Raw genomic sequence first — 14,913 nt, forward strand, 5'->3', positions numbered from 1 at the left:
CCTTTTCTATCTCTTATCCGTTTCCCCTACTATCTCTCTATTGGGCAAGATAGATTTCTACTAGAAAGTACTTTACAGTGAGAGACAAAATGTAGCAGAATCTGCCTTTATTTTTGTGGTCTTAAGAACCTCTTTAAGCCTTTTCTGTTATAGTAGATCTAACATACCTTTCCAGCAGGTCATGAGAACCATGAGGCATAACAAAGATCCTAAAGTGCCATTTCAGTCAAGGGAAAATCACTCGATGATGTCTTAATTTTTAAAGGGTACATATATAACTATTAAACAACATGTGATTAACCCACCATGCTGGAGAAAAACCAATTAATATTTTTGACCTCTAGCTATACTACTGTTTCACCTGGAGCTTCCTTGCTAATTACAAATGTATATGTGTGACTAAAATGAATTTATACCTGAAGGGTAATCAGAGAGAACAGCTAGCATTAAAGAGGACTAAGAAAGACTTGTAAATGAGATTTTAGATGAAGGCTTGAAGGACAAGCCATGAGATGATGAGTGAGAGCATTCCAGGCACAGGGGAGAGTCAAGAAGCAATGAGTCAGGAGACGGAGTGTCTTATGGAACAGGTGTCATGGATCACAAAGTAGGTGGAAGAGTGTGAGGTTCAAGGAGACTAGATAGTCTTTCACTTTCATGGAATCACTTAAGATGTAATGATCTTGCAGTTGTAGGGGCCAAAACCCCCTCCATTTATAACCTAGAACCTCTCTGAACTTAACTGGACTGACTCTTGACAAGTCTATCATTGGACTTAGTATCTAAACCCAACTTGATGGCTAAATCTCAAGGAAGGCATTAAGTAATTAGAAGCTTATATCCCTTCAAAAACTCAGTCTCTTTTAAACTACAAAGTTTAGAGATTCTTAAGATTAGCATGTCCAGAATACAAAATTAGTAGCAAAGATACATTTAGGCTAGATGTAAAGAAAAACTTCCCAACAATCAGAACTACCCAGAGATTAAATGTCCCCCAAAATGACCACTACAGTAGGGTGGGAATTTTCACACAATGCAGTTGGTATGGAGAGGCAGGATAGTTTCAGAAACAAATGTCAAATGATCAAACCCACCTATTTCTCTAAATATATCCTTTATTAAGGATTTTTTTTTAAAAGGCAACCTGCACAACCCCATCTTTTAAGGGTAAATTTTATTCAGTCTTCTCATGTTGCACACTCAAATTCAAATAAGTGGTCAATTATTTATTCACCAGAAAGGAAAGACAAAACTTCTAAACAAAGCAGAGCTATTACTAACAAATGAGATCCTTCTGAAGTAGTGAGAATCACATAATATACACAGGTCATGTATAACATTTTCTGTTAAAGATTTTTTCCCCTAATTTATATACAATATTTACATATATTCACTCTCTGAATTTTGACTAATATGGAAGACACAAATGTTCCATGTCAAAGGTAAGAACTATTATTCAAATTTAAAGAGAGATGTTGCAAATTCTTTATTTACATAGATAGTGCCACAAAATACCATAGATATATTCAACCTGAGATTTGTTGATTTTTAAAAATCATTTTCCAAAATGGTAAGTTCTTCTCGAGGATATGAAACCACAATTTTTCTGCTGATCTGAATCTTGTAAACAAGATGCCACATGTTCAGGAACTATTTCATGATTTCTGGGCAATATCTAAGGCTCCACATCTAAATCACCTCCAGATCGTTTTTCTAAAACCAGAGGGGTAAAGCCTAAAGCTGAGAGAGCAGAAATAAAGAAAATATTATTTGTACAGATGCTGCTTCATTCCTAAATCAATACCAGAGACAGATTGTTTTAAATGCAGGGATTATGCAGATCTGGTGAATATTCAATTTGCTTTTAATCTTTGTGGTAAAAGTTTGGGATGTAAGATAGATAAATGTTATTAAAATTTATATGAGTCTGTCATAACTATGTCTTTTGAGAATAAGCCAGAATACCCCCAAATTTCCCAACGTTGACTACTCAAACTACCTACCCCTTGGTTCTCAATCAACTTAATGCCTAACATCACCAAAAAAAGCAGGTAGCCTAAATCAACCTATAAAATTAAAGGAAAAAAAAATCCAGTGAAACATGTACTTGGTTACTACACTAAGCCCATTTTGGCTAAAGTATTTACTCTTTAGCATTAAGTATTTAGTATTAAGACCAAAATAACTAACCATTTTACCTTTTCTTTGGAGGCAAGAGTGAGAGCAGCTGTGTTTAAGATTAGCACTCAAAATCTGTCTCAAAATTACCTTTAATAGCAGTGTCATCTGTTGAGTTTAAGTAAAAATCTTTTTCCAATGTTTGATATACATCCTACCAAAAGAAAGCAAAGAGTTACTACCCACACCATAATACAAAGTGACTAAAATAAGATGGGGGTGAAGGTGGGATAGAAGAAGAAAAACAAAAGGAAAAGGCTACAGAAATACCTCACAGGATTAAAATGAAATTAAAGAATAGGGGCGGCCAGGTAGCACAGCTAGTAAGATCACCAGCTCTAGTGTCAGGATGACCTGGGGATCAAATCTGGGCTCAGATCCTCAGCACCACACCCAGAAATAACTGCTGTGTAACCTTGAGCAAGTTACTTAACCCCGATTGCTTAAAAAAAAAAAAGAAATTAAAAAATAGTGTTCAATTTCTCAGTTTTCTAAATAACCTCATATACCCAATCTACCAGAATTAAACTGAGTAGGTTTTCTGTCTAGTTTTAAAGAATTATGAGGTTGGGTGGGGAGAACCATTTCTAAAGATATAATAGATTTCAGGATGGCAGTGGAAGATTATCAAATTGAATTCACCTAAAAAAAAAAGTGAATGGAGATTGGACAAGTACACACACCAGATGAGGGGGGACTGCCTTAAACACACACTTTTAGCCCAAATGGGAAATACTAACAAAGCTTCTCCATGAGATGACTTGCCAAAAATATGCTTAATGTAGTGCCTTTGCTCAACACTGGAGACTTTAAAAATGAAATTTGGAAAATTTTATTGTGATAATCAAAGTATCAAGACAACCCATTAAAACACCTCAAATGGGGCAGCTAGGTGGCACAGTGAATACAGCACCAGCCCTGGAGTCAGGAGGACCTGAGTTCAAATCTGGCCTCATACACTTAACACTTACTAGCTGTGTGACCTTGGGCAAGTCACTTAACCTCAATTGCCCTGCCCTCCCCCCTCCAAAAAGCAAAAAACAAAAAAACACCTCAAACATTATTGATTACACAGGCTATAGCCACAAATGGAGAAATCCATCTAATTTTTTTTTCCCCAGAGTGGGCATGACAGGGTTGAGTAGTCAATCTACTAAGCCAACTCCCCATATATTTTACCTCACTGGATTTTCTCCTTGGTTAGCTATTTTGTTTCTTTTAAATCTTCTTCCCAAATGTGTTGAGCACTCATTTCATTTGAGGTGTTAAGACAAAAAACTTGTTTAGTAAAACCAAAGGTTATTATTTTAAGTCTAGATATTCAGAACATCAGTTTTCTAAAGTCAGTTTTGCTTTTAAGATTTCCTTTATAATGATCTATATAATTTCAGTTTTAAATTATACTCAATTAAAAAATTCAAGACTGGGGAATAAAGTATGAAGCTTAAAAATGGAGATAAACACACTATACTTTAATGTATTGTTAAGGCACCACTCAATAACTTTACAATAATAAAATTTTATAATTCCATACTTCAGATGGACTGTTATTCAATTTAGGTATTCCATTCCAGACATTTTCTGGGTTCACTATTTCTTCCATACCATTTGAAAGGTTCAGAACCTTAGAAAGATAACAATAAGATTTTTTTAGATAAGAGATTATAAACCAAATGAAAATTTAAATTGTAACAAAACAGATCTCATGACATCTAAAACGATCCGATCCAAACTTTAAAATGTTTACTATTTGCTAATTTACAAGGAGGTACCAATTTAATTAAGCCTTCAATTTGTTATTGATAAAGAAATAAACCACTTCAGTGATGTTAACAGACCATATTCCAAGTAAAACAAATAAAATTCTGTTGTTTTGGTTGTAGTTTTACCATCATATGAATATGGTAAAAGGTAAAAACCTTGGAAATGCTTCTTTTTTTCTTTAGTAACAGGAAAGCAAGTTTCCCATGCTTCTCTATTCTCAGAGAAGAATACAATAAGAACAACTTTATTGCTAGAGCAATTTCTTAAAGTCATTTTAGGGTAGCTGTGCCAGCATAGTTAGCCTGAGGAACAATCAGGCGCTGATCTTATTTCATGTACTATAACAAAAGACATTTTTACTGGAAGAAGTCCTTTTTTAATGCCACTAAATTTTTCTTAACACTCTTAACACTCTTAACACTTAAAATTATTTAATACCACTTAATCTTTCTTAACACTTCAAAAATTATTTGACCTGGAACATAAATCCAATTTACCTTGGTACCTTCATCAGCTATTTCCAAAATCTGGCACTCAGACCATGTATTCTTTAGGCTTGACCAGACAACACATTTCGAACCAATGGTGAATCCTTCTAGAGTATAGGTATTCTCAATTTGAGCTATAAAAGTCAAAAAGAGTTAAGCTTTCTTGCCCATGCCTTCCTCCCCAAATTCTTTAGATTTCCAAAGCATTTTCCAAAACTACCTTTATTCCTCGGTGGATTTTTTTTAATAGAATCAATAAATTTTTCCTACTTTTACCCCTTCTACTTTCATTCTCCCATCAGTCATTGATGCTTTTTCCTCACCTTTTGGTCACAATGGGAGAATTGTCACCAAAGAGCCAATCAGAGAATAGGAGTATACTCAAGAGCATGTAGGATGACCTCAGACAAAGTCATCTTAGCACTCCAAAAATCCAAAGGAGAATGAGGTAGACACCTGCCATTTTCTATAACCATACCACCAGCCTAACCAGAACAGAAAATGGCAGATTACCTTAAAGAAAGGATAAACAGACTTTTTACTTTTTATATTTCCGACTTTATAAGTCTTCTCTATAATTTTTTTTTTATTTATCTTCTTTTATTCAGGAAAAGTTCTCTAAAAACAATTCTGGGCTAAGTTCAAAGGAAAACTAAAAACACAACAGTTTGGCCTAGAAGACTTTCCAGCATCATAAAGTGGTGGCAAGTGAGGAAAAAATGTTAAAAATTGTCCTTGTATATAAAATGAAGCTGTTAGAAATGTCAAATATTTAGGACACCATAACACTTAAGAAATTTTAAAACCACTGATTCAGGAAATTGAGTCTCTGCCCATCAGTACGTAAAGGAAATGATATGTAAGCAGTTTTAAAATGTCTCTATAAGTAAACATATGACAAATATACATTCTTATGTAAGATGCTACATCAAGATATACAAGGGTTTAATCTTTACATATATATATATATATATTTTTTTTTTAAGCAATCGGGGTTAAGTAACTTGCTCAAGGTTACACGGCCAGGTGTTTCTGGGTGGGTGCTAAGTGTCTGAGCCCGGGATTTGATCTCCAGGTCTTCTCAACACTGGAGCCGGTGCTCTTACTTGCTGTGCTACCTGGCTGCCCCCCCAAGGGTTTAATCTTAACCCATCTTTAGATATTAAGATAACTTCAATTCCATAAACCTCTATTTTATTAAGAATAAGCTACCTAATAGCTTAGTTTAATCCTGCCCACCCCCACCCTTATAAATCTGTCATTTCTTGGTGTCTTCCACACAAATTAACACACACACACACACACACACACACACACACACACCCCTTTGAGATTCAGCATTTCCTAGTTAAAGAAATTCAGTCCCTGAAGGGCTGAATTATATACATTGCTAACTTCAATAAAAAGTAGTGAGGAAGTAAAAAAAAATCATACCTGAAGCATGGTCTGTTAAAGCATTCCCATGGTTTTCTTCTGCTTTAATTTCTTCTTCAGGGAGCAAGTGAGTCAAAGACTCAACAGCAAGTCTGTTTCTATACTCTGTAAATACTTCTTTGTACAAGTTATGCGCAGTCTCGGTTTTGGAAAGTATTTTGCATCTGCCAAAGGGTTTTAGGTGATTTGGTTCTCCAGGGTCCTCTAGACACAAAATTTCCTGGGACTTCTGACTTGCCTTTGAAAAGGGACAAGTCTCCTTTTCTAGAGACAGAGGCACTATTGGGGATTCTAGTTTTAGTTCTGATTTAGAATCATTTGAGAGCTGGACTGTAAACTGTTCCAGGGTGACTTTTGAGTCACATCCCTGGGAAAGCTGGGCCATGGGAGGTTCCAGGTCCAACTCTTTTGCCTCCTCACCAGCTAGGGAAAGCTGTAATTCAATAGACTCCAGTTCTAAGAACTCTTTTGATTCTTCCAGGGAGAAGGGTACTTCGAGGGAATCCAGGTCTAATATTTCCTTCGTCTCAATTCCTGGCAGCAGAGTTTCTAATCCTGTAATCAGGTTTTTATCACTATCAAACTTAACCTTTTTGGCCAAAGAGCACTCTACCCTACTATCTCCAGTGTTGTCTTTGCTAGGCTGCCCTACTGCAGGCACAAAAGCAGTGATGGCTTCACTTTCAAAAACAGGGCTTGACTTGCTTTCAACATGGTTTAATTCACTACATACATGGAAAATATCTCCTTGTGGTTCCACATAAAGCAAGCCATCTTGTACAGCTTTGTTTGGCTTATTTCCAACATCCAGACTGAGTGGCATGGGAGTATCTGCCTCCCTCAGTTTGTTTTCACATAAAGTCTTTGGGAATTCCTTCTCAATTGTAAAGAATTGATTGGAAAATTTCAGCATTTTCTCATTAAGATTTTCACCTTCATACTTTAATTGAACCACTGCCAGTGGTATATCACAGACATCCTTTTTGATCTCTAAAATAGTAAGCTCTAAAACACCCTTTGTAGCTATTTCATAAAAATAGTCGTTTTCTTCAAAAGAACATACACCTTCTAAAACATTATATCCCGATAGACAACAGGGAAAACACTGCATATTAACATTCAGGAGGTCACCAGGGATATTCCAGAGGGCATTTCTGCTAAAATTTACAGCATTCCCGAAGTCTACAAACCTGACTGATATGAGCTCTCCCTCTAGCACATCAGTAACAAGTCCCCTATAAAAACGTCCATCTTCACTGTATTTAACAATACAGGCCACACCCGATCGAATAATTGAAATGCAGTCTGCACAGACTGCTGCACGTTCTCCAGCAGTCTGTACCTGGGGGTCCAAGCAGTCAAGGATTTCAGTGTCGGCAAACTGACACCAAAAATATTCTGGTCCATCAATCACAGTAGCATAGACTTTTATCTTACTGACTTCTGGATGGTACCAGTTGAGCAATTTAAACTTTGTTTTGCCAGGATCCTTAAGACACTCCTCAGGGGGAAGAGCCAGGGAAGGAAGAGGAGGAGGGGTAAGAGGAAGGGGAAGGGGAGGAGGAGGGGGAGGAGGTAGGTCTAAGAGAATCTCTGGATTGGTACCTATATTTACCTGAGCAGAAGTTTCTACTTGTGATTTCACACTAAATATAAATTTGCTTATCATATCTTCTGATATTACACCCTGCTCATCTGTAAGCAAAACATCCCACTTATCTTCAGAATTCATAACAAATTCACAATTTATCTGAGCCTCACCTGTTCTCTCTGAAAAGTAATGCTCTTGACATTGGTTTTTAGGTGACAGGATATGAAGCCCACCCAGGGTACAGTGAATACTCATCCCTGGAACTGAGGCATTAACTTTCTGAAGCTTGCTTAGTTGGCTAATGTTGACCACTGAAGTGTTCCCATAGTCTATGAACTGTACAGTGATGAGGTCGCCAGACTGCTCTTTAACTACAGCCCGATACCTTAAGTCATCCTCTGGAAAAACCGCACATATCAAGTCTCCCTTTTCCAGAGGTTGTCCAGCAAAACCTTCATGTCTCATTTTATCATCATTTAACTTTTCTGAAATACTCGCAAGTTCATCCTCATCATCAACTAATTGAATATAAAAGTCTGTTAGATCATTAATATGGGAAACATATACCTTAGTTTTAAGACCAGGCACAATACTCTTCTTAGGTAGATCATAAAATTTAAGCGATAAGTCCTTATTTCTCTCTAAGTTAACTTCTGCAGAAGACTGAACAGGATTCTCTCTTGTTTTATCAGGTGGGTGGAACACTTGATAATTCTGACTTCCCACAGATTCCTGATAATTAGTCAACAAGTCTATCTTGGTTGAACTTTGTAAGTTTTTTAATTCCTTACATGCGAAACTGATTTTAGTTTTGCATGATTCTTCCTGGATCTCTAATGTGCATAATTTGTCTGCTGCTTTACTGGAATATCCAGCAAATAATTTCCTATTTTCAGTTTTTACTTCTTTAAGGGTTTCAGATGGAGAGAGCAACTCTTCATTTTCTACTTTCTTTGGCCCTCTGTAACCTAGTAAACCCAACTTCTCATTTATTTTAGCATTAATCTGAACACTACCATCATACAATTCAATAATCAACTTTCCATCTGGATCTTTTGCTACAACTAAAGCCTTCAGTGATTTTTCTAGTACAGCCTCTTCAAACCAACCTGCAATTTCTTTAGTAGTATTATCATAGACATCAGACAAAGAACATTTCACAGCTTGCATGGGCAAAAGTAAGAGATCATAGGCATCACCTGGGATGGGAAGCAAGTCTTCATCTGTAACCACATGAACATTCCCAAAGTCAACAAAGAAAACTTTGTTTGGTTCTTTGCCTGTAACTATTCCTCTGTACCAATTCTGGTCACTATATTTTGCAAGGCACAAGATCCCAGGGCTTAATGAAGATGTTTTTGAATGTTGTAAGACTTTGCTTAATCGACAAATATCACTTGACAGCTGCTCTAGCACACCTGAGCTCCTTGCAAGCTGGCAATAAAAGGTCCAAGGTCCATCAACGTGTGTTACAAAAACGGCTTCTTCACTCCCAATTTTGATATCATGTGTGGAATAATAGTAGGAATGGAGTTGCATGGAGGATGCTAGAGGTTTCTGAAGTCTAACCTGTCTTGCAAAGCCAATTTCTGTCAGGTAACGGCAAGCACTTTGAAAAGGAGTTAGTAAGTCTACCACATTAAAGAGTCCTTTATTATTTATCGCTGCAAGGGCAAAAATCGTGCATTTCAACTCCATATTATCTTCCCAGGCATTATCTACAAATTCTTTAAAAGCTCGAATTGCATTTTCATCCCAAACAAAGGGATTTTGACCAGCTGGTTGAATTAAATTGTAAAGGCTGCATCTAAAAGCTTGAGCCTCTAACTCTAAAAAATCATCATTGATTGAACAGATATTCTTCATAGAGACTACCTCTTTATTTCCATAGTCCACAAATATTACTTTGGCATTGTCAGCAGAAGGGGTTCCACTAATAATCAAAGCTCTGGACCATTTCCCATTAATAGTACGCTTTGCCAAGCAGGCTGGACTAATTCCCTGGTATGGGGTGGCAGAATTCTTGCAAAAATCATGAATTTTACACATTAGGGTTCTGAGACCTTGAAGGTTTCTGGTCAGTTGGCACCAGAAACATCCAGGGCTTTCAACATAAGACACTTTGACTTCTACTGTGTTCCCAACTTCTAACTGACCTTTGCAGGGAGAGTCTGGCTTAATTTCCAAACAATTTTGTACTAGTGGAGAATAGATAGGCATATTTCTAGTTTTCTCTGTTAACTGCACAACTGATTCACTGAAAGAGCTTTTTGTAACAATTGTTCTATCAGTCACAACCTCTGAAACTGGAGGCCTGTCATCTTTATCTTTCTTTCCCCACTGTTCTACTCCATTTTTCCTGGCAGAAGACACTCTGTTATAATCAGCACTTAGCTGACTTGGAGTTTGCACCTTGGGATGGGCAGGTGGCCTTATGTCCATCATCTCAAATTCTTGGTATTTGGCATATCCAGCTTGGGCAATCAATTTGCTTACATTTTCTTCTCCCATCCTTGATTCATCAAGAATTTCAATGATATACTGGCTATCTTGCTTATCAAGAACATGAATGACCAGTTCCTTGTGAAGCACTGTTTTTTTGAAATAGGAAATTGCTTCTCGGCTCCAGCTTTCCCCCAGGGGCCAAATATCAGCCAGACAACACTTCAGTGCCACTGCTGGGAGCTGCCTGAACTGGGGAAGCAGCATTTTTACATCACAGCAGCCCACTGTCTCTGTATTGCCCCGATCTACCAAATGCACCTCCACACTTTTGTCCCCTACCAATCTAGTGACTACAGCCCGATAATACCCATGCTCTTTCCATTTGGCGCAGCAGAGGTGGTCAGGAACAGGCTGCAGGGCTAACCCATCCAGCTTTCTGGATGAGTAGAAGTTACACATACTCCTCACTAACTTGCCGAAGGGGCCACTGTGTTTTCTCAATCTGATCCAGAACTCCGAGGGATCTTTAACAAATTCCACCTGAGCATCATAGAAAGAATTAGCCTTCAGGCGCACAGTTTTCAGGATTGGGGGGGACAGGTCATCTTCCAACCCTTCCTCAGGTTCGGACTTCTTCTTCCCTTCCTCTTCTTCTAGGCCTGAGCTCTGGAGAAGTCTGTCAGCCAGACAGCAGGACTGGACCCCGAAAGCACAGTTGAAATTAATCCCATCCTCTCCATATAAAGTTACATAATACATGTGTTCAAAGGAACTATAAAATTCAATTTTGGCATTCACTGCCTGACCTAGGATCAGGGCCTTGAGGTCTCCTACTTGGGAACGAGACCAGCCTCGCCCACCATCCCAGAGTCCATACAATGCACAGGGATAAGTAACTACAGGCATCCGAAAATATTCAGGAAGCAAATACCTCAAACTCCCACTGCTCACTAGCTCTTTCCTTCCATAGTCTACATGCAACACTTGCGCGCAGCGCTGCGGTCGAAAGTTCTCCAGCAGCTGCGCACGGTACCACTGTCCGTCCAGGCCACAAGCAGCGCAAGGAGAGCCGGGCTTGTCCGGGTTCTCCTCCCTCTCCTCCCAGCTGCTGCTTCTCCCACTTCCCTCCCTGGTACCTGTTGCCCGATAGGCATGGGCCATGCTGTCAGACAGCCGGCGGATCTCCTGGGAAAGGCTGAGGAGCTGGCAGTGGATGCGGTGGGGATGGCATACCTGGGTCACCACCACGGGCTCCGTGACGCCCAGCTGCAGCTGGGGGTAGAAGTAATCCAAAAGCTGTGGGGGCTCCTGCTTGGTCACAGCCCTTGGGAGGAGCACCGAGGCCCCCGCTGCGTTGATGTAGCGCTTCAGCAGGGATCGAAAGAGGCTGTCAGGTACCTGTCGAGCCAGGCCCAGGTCCTGCATCTGATGGAACACGGTGGGCACGTCCAGCAGCACCAGGCGCTGGGCAAGCAGCACATCCTGCACACGGCCCTGTACCTCCTTGCCCTGGAGGTGGCCGAGGAAATCCACCGCGCCTCGGGACCACTGCTGGGGCTCCCCGCCTCCACCTCCCCCGAGCGGCACCAGGCCTGTCAGCACGCAGCCCAGCACCTCGGACGGCAGGTGGAAGAACTCGTTGCGGCCGGGGGCCAGGGCTGAGGAGTTGGCCGTCACCGTACGACCTTCGTCCAGGAGGAAGACCCGGCACTCCTGCGCTTGGCGGCTGACCACGCGGCAGCGATGCCAGCGGGGCCCCAGTTGCACGAGGCACAGCTCGCCAGGGCTGGCAGCCGGCATCGCTCGGGTCCGGGCCCCCACCGCCGCTGCGGCCACCTGGATGTCGTGGCCCAGGCGCACGTACTCCTCTCGCCGGCAGCCCACCAGGCCCCACAGCTGCACAGGGATTACCTCCGGGTGCACGTCCACGAAGGAGACGCGCAGCGTGATGGGGGCGCCAGGGCTGGGCAGGCCGGGTGTGGAGCACATGGTGACGAGGCGAGGAAGGAGAAGCAGGAGAAGGAAGGTGAAGGGCGAGGGCGGCCGACAAGCGGAGTCACGGAACTGGGAGGCTGCCTTCTCCCCGGGAGGCTTCCCCCAATACGGGTAGTCGCTGAACCCTGGGTAGAACACGCGCAGAGTTGGGTGCTCCGACGACTAAGGCCCCAGCAAGAACGCGCTGCGAACCTCGACGGCCAGTGGGCGACCTAAACCCAAAAGCAGAGAAAGTATAACTTGTTTAAAAACCGACAGGGAACCGCTTCCCTCGCGCCTCGCCTCCCCCCGCGCCTGCCTCAGGGAGCCTTCTCGCGAGTCGCCCTCCCGAGCACCCGCAGCTATACACCTGACGTGAACTGAACTACTAGAACGCCGACTAACCGCGCTCATCCCAGCAGCCCTTTATATAGTGCCCGAGCTGGGCGTGTGTGCGAGGACCTGATTGGTCCGTGCGCCGGGAGGGGAGGTGGCTTGAGAGCTGGTGAGGTAGAGAGAAGGGGAGTGGAGAATGGAGTTCTGCGCAAGGTGAGGGTAGGTGTGGGGATGGGTGGGAGGGTGAATAGGCCTAGCTGCTAGGGGGCGCTGAAGGCTTCTGGAGAGTGGGGCTGGGCTGTGCGCATTTAGGAGTAATCCCCCAAGTGTGCACAACCAGCGTAGAGGACTTTTGGACTGGATCTCATAATACTTGGATTCTGGTTAGGGTCCTGCCACTTATGAGCTTGGTAACCAGGCGCAACCTTTCACTTCTCTTGAGCATCGGTTTTATTATCTGTTAAGGTGGGGCTGAGTAATCAGTGCATGTAGGTGAGCCTGGTTCTGAAAGGCTAGAACAGAAGCTGTGGCAGGTCCTGCCAACATTTGTTATTAAACATTGTCTGTTACGTGTCAGACACTAGAGCATGAGGATACAAAGAATAAATAACCTAATAGTTACTTGTCCTCAAGAAGCTTATGTTCAACTGAACAAATAGCAATTGCGAAAGGCTTTTGAGTACAGGTCTCTACAGATTCAGACTATTTCTGTTGCCTCAGGAACTTCTCCAGAAATGGCTCAAATTTCAAGTCCAGAAAAAAAAAAGTCACAAGGACTAGGATTGTAGGATTTAGAGTTGGAAAAAGCTTTACAAGTCCAAATGTTTCATTTTTCAATTGAAGGACCATATGTAACCAGATGAAGAAATCATTTCACCCCCAAGAAAGTACCTTGCCCAAGGTTACATAGGTAGCACTTTGACAGTCAAGTTATGGACAAGAGGACCCAGGATCTCAAAGGCCATTTATTTAATACAATCCTCTTATCTTCTAGATGAGGAAACTAGGCAGCTAGGTGGTACCGTGGATGGAGCACCAGACCTGGAATCAGGAAGACCTCTCTTCCTGAGTTTAAATTTGGCCTTGGACATTTACTAGCTGTGTGACCCTGGTCAAGTCACTTAACCTTGTTTGTCTCAGCTCCTCATCTATAAAATGAGCTGGAGAAAGAAATGACAAACTACTATAGGATCTTTGCCAAGAAAACCCCAAATGGGGTCATGAAGAGTCAGACACAAAGGAAAAATAACAACTCTTCTACTTCAGCATGCAGCTGAAGGCTTTGTATTTACTTCTCAGTGAGGTCACAAAAGAGTCAGATGTGACTAAACAAGAACACCACCTTCACATCTCTGTGAATGAACTGCTTTGGTCAAAACATCGATTTGGCACCAGATGACCAGATGTCCAGCCTTTGTGGTGGAAAGAGCACTGACTTTGGAGTCGGAAGACTTGGGATGGAATCCACACTCTATTACTCATGTAACAAGCTACTAAACCACCCTGGGTCTCATTTTGTTGTTCTCCTTCTGTCCTGGCTTTCTCTTCATGACCCCATTTGGAGTTTTCTTGGCAAAGATCCTGGAGTGGTTTGCCCTTTCCTTCTCTAGCCCATTTTACAGATGAGGAAACTGAGGCAAGCAGGGTGAACACAACTGGTAAGTGTCAGAGGTCAGTTCTGAACTCAGTAGATGAATCTTCCTGACTTCAGACCATGCGCTTTATCCACTGAGCCACCTAGCTGCTTCATAATACATATGGAAAATTTTTTGTTATGATTTTTTATTTGTTGAAATGAATTTAATTGCCCAGGGTCTCACAGCTAGGAAGTGTCTGAGGTTATGTTTGAACTCAGAGAGATGAGTTTTCCAAGCCTGGTGTTCTATACACTATGCCACCTAGTTGCCTGCTTTTCAGGAATACTGCTTTAATACTCTGTAAATACACATGCATTTCATATGCAATAAAATAGCAGACTGTTAAATTTTCAGCGTGAACATTTACACCTTGGAAATTGGTAAATGCTACAAATTAGGGCTTGATTTATTGTTTTGTTCCTTGTCTAGTCTTAAAAAATTGATGGAGAAAATGTTATCAATGCAGACTAAATTTAAAGGTATGTCTTTTTCCCCCCAAGAGCTGGTTATTAAATATTTACCAATATGCCATTATTTATGTATCATAGACTTGATAAATTCCTATTTAGTTTTGTATAAAATTGGGGAAAATTATAGGACAACACAGCTTGACTTCATTACAATTTAGCTTTTAGCATAAACGGTGAGGAAAATAAATTACAACACTGCATAGCTTGTTAGACCATAAAATTTCCTAAATTCCTATAGTAAACCTCTCAGATTGTATGAAAAGGGGACTGCTAGATTGTACAGTGGATAGAGCACTGACCCTGGAGTCAGGAAGATCAGAGTTCAAATCTAGCCTCTTATACTTACTAGCTGTGTGGCCCTAGGCAAGTCACTTAACCCCAGTTGCCTCCAAAAAAAAAAAAAAAAGCATGTGAAAACATTTCCCATTTCTCTTCCCTTAAAGTTGATGAATTGATTCAATTTATTAATTAATATTATTATTCATTTGTTCAATAAAAAAATTTATTTAGAAACTACCAGGTACACACCATTCTTCTAGGGGCAAAGCTTAATTAGGTGTTATTGCTATCCTTAAGCAGTTTATTGTCTAACTGAG

At 41.0% G+C, this 14,913-nt stretch overlaps 1 protein-coding gene across 1 annotated transcript; it reads right to left on the reverse strand.

The window, feature by feature from the left end:
• Nucleotides 1–1,318: 1,318 nt before the first annotated feature.
• TDRD6 (tudor domain containing 6) lies at nt 1,319–11,889 on the reverse strand. Its single transcript, XM_069065759.1, has 5 exons — nt 5,865–11,889; nt 4,440–4,564; nt 3,713–3,802; nt 2,269–2,332; nt 1,319–1,740 (listed from the first exon to the last, which is right to left on the reverse strand). Exons 1-5 carry the CDS (start codon nt 11,887–11,889, stop codon nt 1,676–1,678), a joined length of 6,369 nt encoding a protein of 2,122 aa, XP_068921860.1. The 3' UTR covers nt 1,319–1,675.
• Nucleotides 11,890–14,913: the final 3,024 nt, after the last annotated feature.

The sequence above is a fragment of the Petaurus breviceps genome, unplaced genomic scaffold (assembly GCF_028583685.1).
Source record: "Petaurus breviceps papuanus isolate PSGF00001 unplaced genomic scaffold, PetGlider_PUasm1.0 90701, whole genome shotgun sequence".
Lineage (NCBI taxonomy): Eukaryota > Metazoa > Chordata > Mammalia > Diprotodontia > Petauridae > Petaurus > Petaurus breviceps.

What these genes read in the sequence shown, in the direction of transcription:
- TDRD6 (XM_069065759.1), bottom strand. Translation starts at nt 11,889, where the DNA reads ATGTGCTCCACACCCGGCCTGCCCAGCCCTGGCGCCCCCATCACGCTG. An exon ending in TTTAACAGACCATGCTTCAG is followed by an intron (nt 4,565 to 5,864) that starts GTATGATTTTTT and finishes TGACTTTTATAG; the next exon opens with CTCAAATTGAGAATACCTAT. An exon ending in TAGCTGATGAAGGTACCAAG is followed by an intron (nt 3,803 to 4,439) that starts GTAAATTGGATT and finishes TATCTTTCTAAG; the next exon opens with GTTCTGAACCTTTCAAATGG.